Below are 16,460 nucleotides of genomic sequence, written 5' to 3'. Positions count from 1 at the left end.
GAACAGCCTTTGAGAAGGTGGAAGGAAGGGATCGGCAGCAATGGGACACGCTCCTTCATGTGACGGGACGGAGGAGGGAAGGTGTGGGGCTTAGAGGCTTGGATGTGAGGTCAGAAAATAAATCCACTCCTAGCCACACCCTAAGGAAATGATAAAAGAAGATAAAACATACACGAACATGAAAATACCATATAGTAATAAAAAATTATTTAAAATAAGAATAGTAGGGCTTCCCTGGTGGCGCAGTGATTGAGAGTCCGCCTGCCAATGCAGGGGACGCGGGTTCGTGTCCCGGTCCGGGAAGATCCCACATGTCGCGGAGCGGCTGGGCCCATGAGCCATGGCTGCTGAGCCTGCGCGTCCGCAGCCTGTGCTCCGCAACGGGAGAGGCCACAACAGTGAGAGGCCCGCGTACTGCAAAAAAAAAAGAAAAAGAGTAGTAAAGGAACAGCAATAGAGGAATGGCAAAGACTATTATATTTTCACTCTCTATAGAATATTGTCATTAAAAATTATAATTAGGAGACCTATAGGAAGATAGGAGCCCAGCAAGTAAAAAAAAAAAAATCAATATTTTTTGCTTGAAGTTTTCTGATTTAAAAAAAAAAAACTAGTACAGCTGCCACTGCAAAGCCTGATGTTCTGCATAAATCATCCTTAAGGGGACAGGCAAGTCCTCTCTTTACAAATGCTTTAAACAAGTAGGTTTATTTTATCAATGTGGCTCCTCCCACTGAGAATAACAAATAAAATGCACAAACTATTATTCATAAAGAGAATGTTTATTTTGAAGAATGTTATATTTCAATATACTAATGGCGGGGGGGGGGAAGCACTTTGAAGTATGCCAGCAGGCCAAATAAATAATTCTTATATGACTTTTTTTAAAAGCTCTACTGTCAAGAGATGTCTCTGCCCTGGGAAGCTGAAATAATACTTTGATATTTTAAAACTATTATTAGTTACTCAAATGATTCTAGTTTACTATTGTAAAATACAACTTAAACAATGATCCGGCAAGAAAAAGTGAAAGCTTCTGAGTGAGGTCAATTAAAAGCAGGCCCAAATCAGTTATTTATGTAACGACAGGTGAGCAAACAAAATCTTGTCTTGTATGTCAGCTTTCACCTCAATAAGGTCACATATCCCAGTGATATAAGACAACAAGCATTTGTTCTCCATGGGGACATGTCAGCTGAGGGGCGTGCTGTTGCCAGGAGCCCCTCAGGGAACCTGGTTTCATGGGTCTCAAAGGCAGCCTGGCAGCATCTGGATAATCCTGCCACGTCAGCTGTGCTGGGCACGTGGGTGGTGCTGAATTACGCAGAGATTCAGCTCTGCTTCAAGTGGGTTATGCTTTCTCGACAGACTGCACTTACGTATCTCCAGATACCAGAATGCTTGTTGTCAGAGAAAACTAGGATTTTCGATTGCTTTTCACTCCAGACGTCCTATGACATTTGGATGACATATCTACTTTTATACACTAAGCTTCTTCCAAGGAACTGATTTCGTACTGAGTTCCTCTCAAGAAGTAGGTTTACTAAAGTTTCATCAACCTGTTATACACACACACACACACACACACACACACACACACACACGTGTGTGTATACATACCCATGGGACACATATGTATACACACATAGAGTGCAGTTTAAGGTGATGGCGTTCATACGTATTCTTGTTATTTTCTCTTAAGCCCCTGTTACGACAGTAGGGGAGTAATTTTTAAATGCACAAAGAGAGCTGGATCAAGGGCGGCAGAGACGAGACGTCAGCAGGTTGGAAAGGGCAGGTTCCAGGCAGCAGACGGGAGAAGTGCTAACGGGGGCGACGCGGGCTCCATCCCAGCTGATCTGCCTCCAAAGCCCCCGAGAGGCCCCAAGCCCCTGGGAGCCGGGGCAGCTGCAGGGTCCCACACAGGGGCTGGAAGCGTACAAGGAGAGCTGGGGTGCCACATCTGACCCCCGCAGCTGGGTGACTCCCCTCCCCCACCCCATGGGGGGCAGAAGTTCTTGCTCTGGAGAAACTGGACCCAGGTGTGTGCTGGACACAGGGAACCAGGCAGGAGAAGACAGGAACCAAGTGTGGGAACAAAAATAGGGAGATGGAGTAAAGTCTGAAAAGAGAATGAGGGAAGAGACCCTTTGAACACAACTAGCGTCCAGAAGCGCCAACAGCACCCCTCCCCCCAAATCTCATAATCATCATGTCTAAGAGCAACGAATTAAACCACTGAGGTGTAAACCTGGCAACCTCTGTCCCTGCCAGGAGGGATTTCCCAAAAGAGAAATCCTGTTCTGGCGGGTGGGAGACGTGCAGCTCATCCACGCTGACGTTTCTCAGAGATGCCATTTTCACTTTCCCTCCCTTTCCCCATCTTTTATTTTTTCATTTAATTGATGTGATATGATGTCTTTGTGTAACCTTGTGAGATACGGTACAAATAAATGTACCTTGCCCTAATTTTAAGGACAGTATCATCCATTGCAAAACGCTGTTCTGTATAAATAGAAGTGCCGATAACATTCTGTTCTACTTAAACGGCGCACCTGGGCCGCAGGTCCTTACGCACAAAGCATGCAGGTTACAACGTACCTGGTGCATTTGCAGTTGAACACTACGTGCAGCCAGCCCTGGCCAAGGAAATGTTATTCTCATATAAACTTTAACAACACCATACACTTCAAAGACTCTGAGTTAGGATTCAAGTTTTATTATTAAAACTTGTCTTCCCTTTGTACCACATGATGGAGTACTAGTAGGTATATCTTGCTTGATCCATGTTTTCTATGGTCTAATAATTTCAAATTATACATTGCAACCAATTTCATCTCTGCTGGAATGGGATGAGACAATGCCTAGAATAGGAACCAGATGGGCTCTGATTGGTCTTGATTGGTCTTTGTGGTCCTCGCCAAAATGACCCACTTCCTGTACCTCACTTTGTATATAAAATGGGAACCAAAGTACCAGGCCCGAAGCCACCCTAGTACAAGAGCATTAAGGGGAGCGTTCTTCGATGTCTTCCTTAGGTGGATAAGCGGAGGTCACGGCCATCTAGGAGGAACATTGTTTGCTCTTGTTTTCCCAGCATGCTGCTGAAGAAAGGAGAGCTTTCTGGGTCTTTTGAGGGTCTTTTTGGTGAGACTCTCTACCTTGCACACGTGTGTGCCACATCTGTGCATCCTGTTAGCTGAAATAGTAATGTGTGTGCTGGCAACTTAAGCAATTTCTCTTCCCTTCTCACTCTCCACACAAGCTGCTCAAATTTTCAAGAAATAAATACGATAAAAAGCTTATTATCCTTTCTCTGCCCAGCGCATGTACTAGGGTTCTTGTGCTAATCAGCAGTTTGACATCATCTCCACAATCAACCAAAATAAGGGGGGGGGGATTTCATTCTTAACCTTATCCTATCAAGTACTTCTGTTTATGCATTGCTTACCCATTAGATAAGTTTTCCCTGAAGGCAGTATTTTTAAAATTAATGATGCATTGGGACTTCCCTGGTGGTGCAGTGGTTAAGAATTCACCTGCCAATGCAGAGGACACGGGTTCGAGCCCTGGTCCGGGAAGATCCCACATGCCGTGGAGCAACGAAGCCCGTGCGACACAACTACTGAGCCTGTGCTCTAGAGCCTGCGAGCCACAACTACTGAGCCCACGTGCCACAACTACTGAAGCCCGCGCACTTAGAGCAAGTGCTCTGTGACAAGAGAAGCCACCACAATGAGAAGCCCATGCACCGCAACGAAGAGTAGCCCCCGCTTGCCACAACTAGAGAAAGCCCGTGCGCAGCAACGAAGACCCAATGCAGCCAAAAATAAATAAATAAAATGAATAAATTTATAATAAAATAAAAGTAATGATGCATAAATACTAAGGTGACTGAATTATGGATCCCATGTTCTCAGGAAATAGAATATTCACTCTTCACACAGACTGTTTCAGCTTTTATTTTAAACAGAGCTTCTGTGCAAGGGACTAGCAGGGTTTCTGCATTTCTCAAGAGAACGCCTAAGCACATACATTATATAACTGTACTAAGTTAAGTAAAACCAAATGGACATTTAAAAATATCAGAAGTGGTATAACCAAACAACACGGTTTGCAGGAAGACTGCAAAAATCAAACACAGAGTTAGAAGCTTTGCAATGCAACGATGTAAGTAAATTCTACTTTGGCATGGCTGTCAGCATATTTATTCTACCTAGGACCCAAGTCCTAAAAAGGAAGTCTGAGACGTACAATCTGGGTTTCTACATGCTAATAAGAAGGCAACAACCTAGAAGTAATGATACCACAGTCTATCCAATAATTTAGAAAGCCAGGAGGAAACTGAAGTACTGGGTCCCATTTAATCACACACGCACACTAGGATGCCAGTCCACGCCTTGCTGTGTGGACAGCGCAGCCGTGTCAGTCCTGTGTTTTTCCAGCAGTCTTCTTGGTAGATTCCAAGACAGCCAGGCTGACCTGTGGGAGGCATGATGCCGTGGACAGGTGGATCACATGGCTCTCCCCCGATCTGTGTTCAGAAGATGTCAAAGTACAGCCACGGAGTTTACGAAGGCAGATGAGGTTTCAAATCCAGATTATCACACTCGTCTGTGTTTGCGGCCGAATACCCACTTTACTCTCTGTCCGTTACCTTAGAGAATGTGGTAATTACGCTAAGCTTACATTTTTTCTTTTGAAAATATACGGAGGATTCACAAAATAATTGTGAGTCATAAAGAAAATCAATAGAATGTTTCCAAGAAATTGGAAGATACTAAAACGAATTCCAAGAGGCCGCTGAAGCCCACCAGCAGAGGACTGTTCAAATGCCATGATGTACATCATTCAAAATGCACTGGAGACGGAAAACCATGTTTTGAAAATTTTACTATTATTTGTCACCCAAGGTAGGTTTCTAAATTTACATTTTCTAAACTGATAGCTATGAAGTATCGCATTGTTCCTAATTACTCTGAGAGCTAAGGAAGCAATTCTTATTCATGAAAATCAGCAAGGGAGTTAGCTTCTTCCTTGGGAAAAACCCAAGGGAGAGATTTCCTTTTCATTTATTTTGTTAGAAGTATTTTGAAGATAAGTAATTGAGAATGTAGTTAATGGCCATCAAACTAAGTAAACAAATTCTGCCAGCAACACTCATAATTTTTATCACACGTAACACTGACCCTGGGAAACAAATACTTTTAGAAATTTTCATTCCTGTTTGGAATTCATCCCAAAGGGAAAAAAATATCTTTTAAAACACTCATTAATGACTGTAGTCTGGTTAAAGCTCTGCCCTCAGATCTGAAGTGTAAACTGCAGATGGCTGGGCAAAGCCAATGTCAGTCCTCTCTCTTAATCCACTTTTGTCTCCCAGAAGTAGAGATAAAATATAGGGTGCTGTCTGGTCTCCCTGTGAGACCAGACATCTCCCAGTTGCCGTCTGGGACGAAGAAATAAAGTACAAATAATCCACAGTTCCCTGTGGAAAGGGAACCAGGAGAGGTTATCATGAGGGCGTCGGTCATTTCAGCTCCCTGGGTCCCCTGAGGCGAACAGCAAGAGGAATATGAGGAAGAGGGGAACGGAGGATGGATACGCATCTCCTCATCTCATTAACTCGCCCAAAACGTGAGATTAGGGCACACATAAAGTTCTCGGTCTTCAAAAGCAATTGCACACTAAGAATTGCAACGAACTGCTCCAAGCTGTACTAGGTCGACGGGGGCACAGGGGCGTTGGTGTGTGTGTGGGGGAGTGGAGCCCTCTGGAGCGAGAAGCGATGACAAGTAACCCAGCCACGGAAAGAGCGGTTTCGCAGGTGCGCTCACCTGCACACCCAGCGCTGTTTTTGGATGCTCGGTTCCCGCAGCTGGCTCCGCCAGGGGGCGCCGCAACCCGGCCGGGGATCCGACTCCATGGCCCTTCCCGAGCCCGGCGGCCGGGTCCCCGCAGGGACAGCGTGGGTGGGAAAGCGGAAAGGCAAAGAAAGAAGAGGCTGGGACAGGAAGGGGGTTGTCACCATTCTTATCACTGCTGTGTAGGCATCACAGCCAATTTCCATCCCCCTGCATCCAAAGCCCCGGCCTCTGCTAGACGCGCGCACGCATAGACGCGCGCGTACACACACACACACACTCACACACACACACTTACACACTCACTCCTGACCCGCCACCCGAGCTGTCTGTCTTCCCCGTCAAAGGCCCGGGCGGCCTTAGCATCTCTCCCCTCGCACCTCCGCGGCGAGGGAGCGCCGAGGGCTCCACGAAGAGCCGGGCTGCGGACGGCTGGGGCGGGAGGCGGGGGGAACCGGAAGAGGGTCTCTGCAGTACTGCCCTCTTTTCTCTCCTTCCTCCCCTCCGTGTCAAGCTCGGGGGTCGCCTCGGCGCCCTTGGGCCTTAGGGAGAGGGAGAGGTCTGTGCGCTCTCCGCCGCCTCGGCCGGTCCCCATGTCCTGCGCGCCTCCGCACCACCTGGAGGGCTTGGCACACTGAAAGGGCGGGCGCAGCCAAAGCGCGTCCGAGTCCGCGGGCCTGGGCAGGGGCCCGAGAACCTGCATCTCTAGAGAGCTGGTGGGCGGGGGGCGAAGCTGCGGCTCAGGGACCACCCTGAGCGCCGGGCCGCTGGCTCCCGGCGCGCCGGCTCAGGCGGCGGCGGCGCGACACGCCAGCAGCTGGCGGAGGCTCCTTCGGAAGCTGTCGTCCAGGAAGGCGTAGAGGAAGGGGTTGAGGCAGCTGTTGGCGTAGCTCAGGCTGGTGATGAAGTAGGAGACGGCGATGACCACCGGCGTCTGCGGGAGGTCGGTGGTGAGCGCCACCACGGTGCTCAGGTGGTAGGGCGTCCAGCAGAGGAGGCACACGGCCAGGATCGCCACCACCAACACGGTCACCCGCTTCTTGGCGCGCTCCAGGGCCCTGGCGTGGTTGTCGAGGCGTATGGCGCGCAGCCGGCACAGCAGCGTGGTGTAGAGGACGCAGATGGTGGACACGGGGATGGCGAAGCCGAGCACCAGCGTGTAGAGGCGGCTCGCGCGCCACCAGAAGGCCTCGGGCTGCGGGAAGACCAGCACGCACTGGCGCCGGCCCTGCTCGTCGTCCAGCCGGGCGAAGATGGCGAAGGGCAGCACGACCAGCGTCACGACTCCCCACACGGCCAGGCTCACGGCGCGCGCGGCGCCGTACGTGCGGCCGGCCACCCGGCGCGACTCGGCCGTGGCCAGCACCACCAGGTAGCGGTCGGCGCTCATGACCGTGAGGAAGTACAGGCTGGAGAAGGTGTTGTACTGGTCGATGGCCACGATGAGCTTGCACATGAGCTCCCCGAAGGGCCAGCGCCGAAGAAGGAAGTCGGCGATGTTGATGGGCAGTACGAGCGTGAAGAGCTCGTCGGCCACGGCCAGGTTGAGGATAAACAGGTTGGTGACGGTCTTCATGCGGGGCGCCCGCAGCAGCACGAACAGCACGGCCGAGTTGCCCGCCAGCCCCACGGCGCAGATCACCGCGTACACGACGGGCACGGCCACGGCCAGAGGCGGCGGCAGCGGCGGCAGCGGGCCGGACGCGTTGGGGCAGCCGAGCGCGGGCGCGGGGCACGACGTGTTGGCGTGCTCCGGGCCCCAGGACGACGCGTTGCGCATCCTGGCCGGGGCCAGGGCCTCGGTCCCCTCGGCCGCCTCCCTGCGGGGCTCCGCGGTCCCGGAGACCCGACCTGCGCCGGGGCGCTCGCGGCCGCGCTCCGAGCCCGTCTCCGGCCTTCCCGGGGCGGCGCGCTCCCGCCGGCCTCTCAGCGCACGGGCGCCGCGGACGCCGGAGCCGCAGAGCGGAGCGGAGAACGCCGGCTAGGCTCGTCGACGACGGGCAGCACCGAAGGGCGGTTCCGAGGCGAGGGGGCGGCTCGCCGCCCAACCTGCCCCACGTGATCGCTCTCTGCCACCTGTTTTTTGTTTTGTTTTGCTTTGTCTTTTCCCGAGGTGGTAGATTCTTTTATTAATCTTCCATGCGAATCAACGTCCATCACCTCTCCTTCTTGGGCTTTAGATTCCCCATGTCTGAAATGAAGAGATTAGACCAAGTCAATTCTCAGTCTCTTCCAACTTGAACAACATCTAATCCTGTAACTATCTCGGTATCTCAGTTCCTGGTCAACACCTTTCTAGTTGAGGGCGGGGATTTAGGGTCCAGAGCTTGGAGGAGGCAGGGTTTTGTTCAAACAACCACTTTCTGCCACCTGTTGAACTCTTATTCTGACCCGCTGGCTCCAGCAAACGTTACCCTCAGGGGAAAAATACAAACCCACTGGCCCAGCTCTGGCCCCCGCCCGGCCCCCGCCCGGCCCCCGGAGGCCCCGGTCACCCCAGCGAGCCCGGCAGCGGCCAGCTTCGGGGACCCGCGGTTCCGTGCGCCTCGGGTAAGAGCGGGCCCAACAGCCACCGCTGCCTCCCCCGGCCGGTCCCGGGACGGTCGGTCCTGCGGCTCCGGGAACGCTCCGGGGGCGGGGGTAGGGGCGGGGGAGGCAGCGGCGCCCGCGGGCCGCGCGGCCCCGCCCCTTGCGCGCGCCGGGAGCCGGCCTCCCGCGCCTCGGCTCGTCCCGCCCCCAGCGCCCCGCCCCAAGCAGAGCAGCCGGGAACCGAGAACAGCCTCACCCGGAAATTAAGGACTAACTTTCTTCGTTCCGCCAGTGTGACCTCACTCCGTGTGAATTCATGAAAAGCGCTCCTGTTAAGAATTAAATGAAAGGAAAGCAAAGGTAAGGTGTTGCAGGGTCTATTTGAAAAGGAGCGCAAGGCAGTTAAGGCTCCCGTTCCAGTTTTCTTTAACACCGTACCGCCAGTGGGCTTATGTAATTTAAAATGTTAAGTTACATTCATATTGCAAGGCTATACAGAGGGAACGTGCACGCAGTCTTCAAATGCAAATCACCCGTTTTCTATGACTCTGGCCTCCACAAGTTTATAAGGTTGTTAGGAACACGTCATGGTCGACAATCTGAGATACTTAAGGCTTGCTTTCTGGAAAAAAAAAAAAAATATATATATATATTTATTTATAAATATATACATAAAAATAAAGTGTTTCCGATTCTGCCCTGAAGAGAACTACCCCGCGGTCGCAGCAGTGTTGCCAAGGCCCCGCTCCGGGAGCCTCCAAGTCTTCCTCATTTAAGAGGACCTCACCTTGGGCACCTCATCTCTGAGGACCGAGTGAAATCAGCTCAGTATTACTTCCCTCGAATTCCTGTTGTCGTCCTCCACTTTCCTTTGGGAGAGCCAGCAAATTAAAGCACGGGGTTCTATCCTGCTTCCCTCCAAGAAATTTCCCTTTCACGAGAGCAGGCAAAAAGCCCAGATGAAGTGCGCGTTTGATCCTTTATGAAGCCTTGGAAAAGGAGAGGGCTCGAGACACCGAGAAAGAGACCCAGAGGAGCCGGCGGAAGAGGCCTGGAGGGGCAGCGGCGCAGATGCTTTCCTTCACCCACTCAGTCCTCCGTTTACTAGAATCTGTGTAATTTTGGCTTCCCTGCAGTTTCATGCGTCGTGTGAATAACATGTCAAGAGAGTCAATGTCCATGAGCAAAAATATGTGAGAAAACACCATACGATGTTAAGTGAAACCAAAAAGAAAGATATATACACACATATATATAATGTATATATAATACACACATGTATATACATGTGCATATATCTGTGTGTATGTATGTGTATATACGTATATATGTATATATATACATATTATGTAGTTGCTTAATTGGCAAACATTTGGAGACTTTCTAGCTTTTTAATTATTGATTTCTAGCTTAATTGCACGTGGACACAGTACAAATAGTATGATTTCAGTTCATTGGTGTTTGTTGAAACATTGCCCAATAAATAGTTCTCTAATTATTTTATGTTTACTTGAAAATAATGTGTGTTCTGCATTTGTTGGGTGCAGTTGTTGGGTGTAGACTATTGCACCCTACAAACGTCAGCTAGTCAAATTTATTATTGTGTTGTTTAAATCTTCTCTCTGTCAGTATTTTTTATCTGATTGTTTTATCAATTTTTGAGATAGATGAGTTAAAAAATATCAGCCAATGATTGTGGATTTCTCCATGCTTCTAATTTTGTCAATTTTTACTACATAAGTTGATGCTGTTTTATTCGATGCACACAGATTTAAGATTGTCATATTTTTCCACGAAGTGGACTCTTTCACCATTGTAAAATATTCTTCTTTAACTGGGCTACGACTACTTCTTGTACGTAGCCTCCTTTGTTTGATATTATTACAGCTACACCAGTTGTGTCTCTCTTAGTATTATCATGGAATACGTTAGGGATCTGAACTACTGTCCATCCATCAGTGAGTTGATTGCGACAGTTTATAATACAGATTTTGCAGTTGGAATTATTTGTATGTGCTTTATGGATTACCCTTTCATTAATGGTCTTGATTTTTTCTAAAGTCAGTTTTATATAGCTGTCATATACTGGGCATCATCTATCTATGTGTCATAAATTATACTAGATGCAAGTAAAAGATGTAGAAAGAGGAACTTGCAGGCCAAAAGATACTTACAGGATATATAAGGTTATCGTAATGTGTAAAACGTAAGTACTCTCTAAATACTTGAAAAGATTAAGAATTGTTTGTCGTTGGGTCTTTTTAGAGCTAATGGTACTTTTAGTTTAGTTTGTTCTCCCCTTCAACAACAAAAATTTGGCATCCATCCGTAAGCAGAAGTGCCTCTGTGGAATTTGTGGAACCAAGCACCATACACCAAGGGACCCAGAAGGAATCTCACCCACCGGTGCATCAGGTGATAGGCAGACAGACTGTGGCACCAGCTGTGGAACCTACAGGACACTGTGAGCTGGTTCCAGCCCCTCTTGGCCGCTGCCTGGGAGCTTCTGCAGAACACTGACGTGGGTGGTCTCCTTCAGGCAAGAGAGCTTTTGCGGAAGTCAAGGTTTCCAGAGAAGCTCCAGCACTGCATTGGAGGGAAAAAACCCACAAGCTTGGACACATTAGAGGGTAAAAGGAACAGCTTATCTTTGCTGGCATCACCCCACACCCAAGGCCGCACAGCTTAGGGCTAAACTAGATGGCCTGTGATTTCTCCCGTGAGGGAAAGGGAGAGCCAGTGAGTGAACTCCTGGCTCCCTGAGCTGTGCAGGATGCTGCCAGAGAGACTCATTTCTCTCTTGCAGCATTCAGAACACTGAAGAGGGAGAGCCATGATGGAGGAAGGAGCAGATAGAGAGTGGGGTACGAGATTCCCTGCTGACTGCATTCTGGACTCAGGAAGCCTGCCCACGAGATGCAGGGGAAATACCACCCACAGATCCCCACTCCCCAAGTGACCCTCAGGCAGCCCCACAGCTCCTAGCGCTCTGCAGTGGGCTCCCTGTGCATACAGTGGGCTGAGCCAGCTCTGGTAGGTGGGGAGCACAGGCAGAAGGCAGGCCAGGGTCTGCAGGCAAAGGAGAAATCACAGACGTGGTCTGTGTGCCACCTGCAGGGAACCGGCAGAGGCTACCAGCAACCTGTCTGGTGCTTAGTAGGACTGAGAGAAGACACAGAAGCTCAAGACTTCTGCCATAAGAGGGGAGGGATCAAGAACTGAGAAGCAGGGGTATCCATCCAAGGTCAGAGAAAGCCTCAGAATCTACAGCAGGACTGATGAAAGGAATTGCTGCCCTGAAGGCCATCTAGTGAAAACTGGAGGAGGTGACTGCTACTTCACATTTGAATCCAACAACGCAAAACTCCAAAGAACATGAAAAATCAAAGAAACGTGAAGTCACAAAAGATCATGATAATCTTCTAGTAATTGAACCCAAAGACATGGAGACCTGTGATTTACTTGATAAAGAACTCAAAATAACTGTTTTAAGTCAACTCAGTGCCCTACAAGACAACAGAGAAAGATGAATGAAATCAAGTAAACAATATGCAATCAAAAGTGAACAAAAAGGGCTTCCCTGGTGGCGCAGTGGTTGAGAGTCCGCCTGCCGATGCAGGGGACACGGGTTCATGCCCCGGTCTGGGAAGATCCCACATGCGGCTAGGCCCGTGAGCCATGGTCGCTGAGCCTGCGCGTCCGGAGCCTGTGCTCCGCAACGGGAGAGGCCACAGCAGTGAGCAGCCCACGTACCACAAAAAAAAAAAAAAAAAAAAAAAAAAAGTGAACAAAAAGATTGAAATTTAACAAAGAGATAAAAACCATAAAAAGCAATCAACAGAAATTCTGGAGCTGAAAAATTCATGAGTGGAATGAAAAATGGAATAGAGGACACTAAATAGAAGAATCAGTGAGATAGAGGATAGGAACTTTGAAGTAACCTTATTTTTCTGAGGAGAAAAATAAGAATGAAAGAGAGTAAAGAAAGCCAACATGATCTGTGGGACACCATCAGAAAAACTAGTATCTGAATTATTGAAGTTCCAGAAGAAAAGAGAATGAAGGGAGCAGAAAGGTTATTTACAGAAAGAATGGCGGAGAACTTCCCAAACCTGGGGAGAGATTTGAACATTGCAGTCCACGAAGCTAATAGACCACCCCATTATTTTAATCCAAACAGACTTTCCTCAAGACACATTATAATAAAACTGCTGAAATTCAAAGACAAAGACCTTAACCAAGGAGGTGGAAGATCTTGAAAACTACAAGACATTGATGAACGAATTTGAAGAAGACACAAATAAATGAATGTCTCGTGTTCATATTCTAGAAGAATTAATTTTATTAAAATGTCCATACTATCCAAAGCCATCAATAGATTCAATGGAGTCTCTATCAAGATTCCAATGGCATTTTTTACACAAGTGGAAACAGCAATCCTAACGTTCATATGGAATCACAAAGACCTCAAATAGCCAAAGCAATCCTGGGAAAGAAGAGCAAAGCAGGAGGTACTATACTTCCGGATTTCAAGCTATGTTACAAAACTGTATAATCAAAACAGTATGGTACTGGCATAAAAACAGACACATAGGCCAATAGAACAGAATTGAGAGCTTGGGCTCTCACACATATATGGTCAACTAATAATGGACAAGGGAACATAGACACTCAGTGGAAAAAAGATAGTTTCTTCAATAAATGGTGCTGAGAAAATTGAATAGTCACATGTAAAAGAATAAAACTGGGTCCCTATTTTACACCACAAACAAAAATTAACTCAAAATGGATTAAACACTTAAATGTAAGATGTGAAGCTGTAAAAATCCTAGAAGAAAACATAAGAAGAGGCTCCTTGACATGGGTCTTAGCAATGATTTTTTTGGATATGACACCTAAAGCACAAACACATTATATATATATAATGAAGTATTATTCAGCATGAGAAAGACAAAAATCCCATGATTTGCGAACACATGATGGACCTTGAGTGTACTGGGCTAAGTGAAATTAGATGGAGAAAATTAAACACTGTGTGTTCTCACTTATAAGGAGAATCTAAAAAAGCTGAAGTCATAGAAGCAGAGAGTAGAATGGTGGTTACCAGGAGCTGTGCAAAGGGGGAAATGGGGAGATGTTGGTCAAAAAGTACAAACTTCCAGTTAGAAGATAATAAGTTCTGGGGATAGATAGTATTGTTATCAACTGATCATAGATTCTGCACTATATACTTAAAAGTTGCTAAGAGAATAAATGTCAGTGCTCTCAACACAAAAGAAGATACAGTAATTGTATGACATAATGGAGGTGTTAGCTAACATTATGCCGGTAATCATATTGCCATATATGTGTAACGAATCAACATGTTGTATACCTTTAAGTTACAGAATGTGATATGTAACTATATGTAACTATACCTCAGTAACACTGGAAAAAATCAACATGTTGTATACCTTTAAGTTACAGAATGTGATATGTAACTATATGTAACTATACCTCAGTAACACTGGAAAAAATTTTAAACCATGGCTACAAAAAAAAAAGGTTTTGAAATAGATAATGATGATGGTTGCACTATGTTGTGAATATAATTAATGTCTCTGAATTGGTTACTTAAAATGGTTAAAATGTCGTATTTAGGGAATTCCTTGGTGGTCCAGTGGTTAGAGCTCTGTGTTTCCACTGCCGAGGGTGTGGCTTTGATCCCTAGTGGGGGAACAAAGATCCCACCAGCCGCACAGCACAGCCAAAAAAGAAAGAAAGAAAATGTCATGTTTATATAATATATATTTTACCACAATAAAAAAAATTTAAGTAAAGGGATGGGGAAAGAGATACCAAAAGAAATCTGGAATAGCAATGGTAATTTCAGGCGTGGCAGATTTCAGACCCAGCTAGATTGTCAGAATAAGAAACGGCATTACATAAAGATAGAGGAGGGCTTCCCTGGTGGCGCAGTGGTTGAGAGTCCGCCTGCCGATGCAGGGGACACGGGTTCGTGTCCCGGCCCAGGAAGATCCCACATGCCGCGGAGCTGCTGGGCCCGTGAGCCATGGCCTCTGAGCCTGCGCGTCCGGAGCCTGTGCTCTGCAACGGGAGAGGCCACAACAGTGAGAAGCCCGCGTGCCACAAAACAAACAAACAAAACAACCATAAAGATAGAGGAGGCAGCGCTCCAAGGAGACAGACCCATCCTGGATGTGTAGCACTTAACAATAGAGTCAAAATACATGAAGCAAAGACTAATAGAACCACAGTGAGAAATAGGCTAACCCACTATTGTACTTGGAGACTTCAACACCCCTGTGTCAGTAATTGACAGAAGAACCAACAAGCAGAAAATCAGTAAAGACATAGTTGAACTGAACAGCACCGTTCATCACCTAGATCTAATCAGCACTTACAGAGTACTTACTCCAATAACAGGAGAATACATATTCTTCTCAAGCTCATGGTACATTCCCCCAAACAGAAAACATTTGGGGCCATAAGGCATACCTTAACTAATTTAAAAGAACAGAAACAACATAAAGTTTTCTCTTGGACCAAAATGGAATTATACTAGAAATCAATAACAGATTGCTGGAAAATCCCCAAATATTTGGAGATTAAACAACACACTTTTAAGCAACACATAAGGCAAAGAAGAAGTCTCAAGAGAAATTTTAAAATATTTTAAGCTAAATGAAAATACAGCTTATCAAAATTTGTAGTATGCAGCGAAAGCAGTGCTGAGAGGGAAATTGCATGGAATGCGTATATTCGAAAGAAAAGAAAAAAGATCTAAAATCAATAATCTAAACTTCCACTGTAGGAAAGTAGAAAAAAAATAAAAAGGAACATATTAAATCCAAAGTAAGCAGAACAAAAGAAACAAAGTCAGAGTCAAAATCAATGAAACTGAAAACACAAAAACAATAGAAAGAAGTGATACCAATTCTCTACCACCTCTTTCAGAAAATAGAAACAAAGAAAACGCTTCAGAACTCATCCTGTGAGAATAGCATCACCCTAATACCAAACCCAGGAAAAGACATTATAAGGAAGGAAAACAACAGATCAGTGTGTCTCACAAACATAGATGAAAATTCTCAACAAAATATTAGCAAATTGAATCCAACAATGTATAAAGAGTATTGTACAACACGACCATGTCAGATTTATCCCAGGTATACAAGCTTGGTTCAACATTTGAAAATCAGTTAATGTACTCTATCACATCAACAGACTAATGAGGAAAAACCAGATATCTTATCGATAGAAACATCAAAAATATTTGACCAAATCCAACACCCATTCATGCTGATAAAACTCTCAGCAGGAATAGTGGAGGACGCCAACTTGATAAGGAACATTTATCCAGAAAACCCCCCTGCAGGTAACATCATATTTAATGATGAGAAGCTACATGCTTTCCCCCTAAGATTGGGAACAAAGCAAGGATGTCCCCTCTCGCCACTCTTTTTCAATATTGTACTGGAAATCCTAGGTAATACAGTAGGAAGTCTGTCTTCGTACCTGCCCCTTAACTGCCTAAAGAGCTCAGACAAAGGCCCTGGTCCAGGAAGGGCACTGTCACCGGAGATCTACAAAGAGCACGGGTCGGGCCTGGGGGGACCCAGAGTCCTCTGTGTGTCCCACTGTCCCTGGGGGCCCAGCAAGCATCTGTCACCAAACATCTGCTTTCCCGCCTCCGTGTGAACTGCCTTCTCCCCGCTGAAGTCCCCCCCGGGCACCCCCTTCTCCTCTCTCAGGCGCCACATCTGCGGCCTTATATTACGGGGCCCCTGTGCATACGTAATTACATCTGGTTTTCTCCTGTTAATCTGTCTCACGTCAATTTAATTCTTAGACCAGCCAGAACAACCTAGAAAGGGTAGAGGGAAATGCTTTTCTTCTCAAATACCACTCTTGGTATCAGTTTGCTTTTATAGCTTAGGAAGATAAGATAATAAACACAAATTGGTCAAAATGTGTCTTCATGTTGGAGCCCTGTGTGCCAAGAGCATCATTGAGACTGAGCGATGGGTGATGAAGATCTGATGCCTCAAGTCTGAGGGCTTAAGT

General features: G+C 46.9%; 1 protein-coding gene across 1 annotated transcript; it reads right to left on the bottom strand.

The window, feature by feature from the left end:
- Positions 1 to 6,651: 6,651 nt before the first annotated feature.
- NPBWR1 (neuropeptides B and W receptor 1) lies at positions 6,652 to 7,644 on the bottom strand (the record flags this gene model as incomplete). Its single annotated transcript, XM_082858855.1, has 1 exon — positions 6,652 to 7,644. One exon carries the CDS (start codon positions 7,642 to 7,644, stop codon positions 6,652 to 6,654), a length of 993 nt encoding a protein of 330 aa, XP_082714981.1.
- Between the last annotated feature and the right edge of the window lie 8,816 nt (positions 7,645 to 16,460).

This window comes from Leucopleurus acutus (genome assembly GCF_964270905.1).
Source record: "Leucopleurus acutus genome assembly, chromosome: 17".
Lineage (NCBI taxonomy): Eukaryota > Metazoa > Chordata > Mammalia > Artiodactyla > Delphinidae > Leucopleurus > Leucopleurus acutus.
Note: the sequence above shows the minus strand (reverse complement) of the source record. Positions and strands in the feature narration are given on the sequence as shown.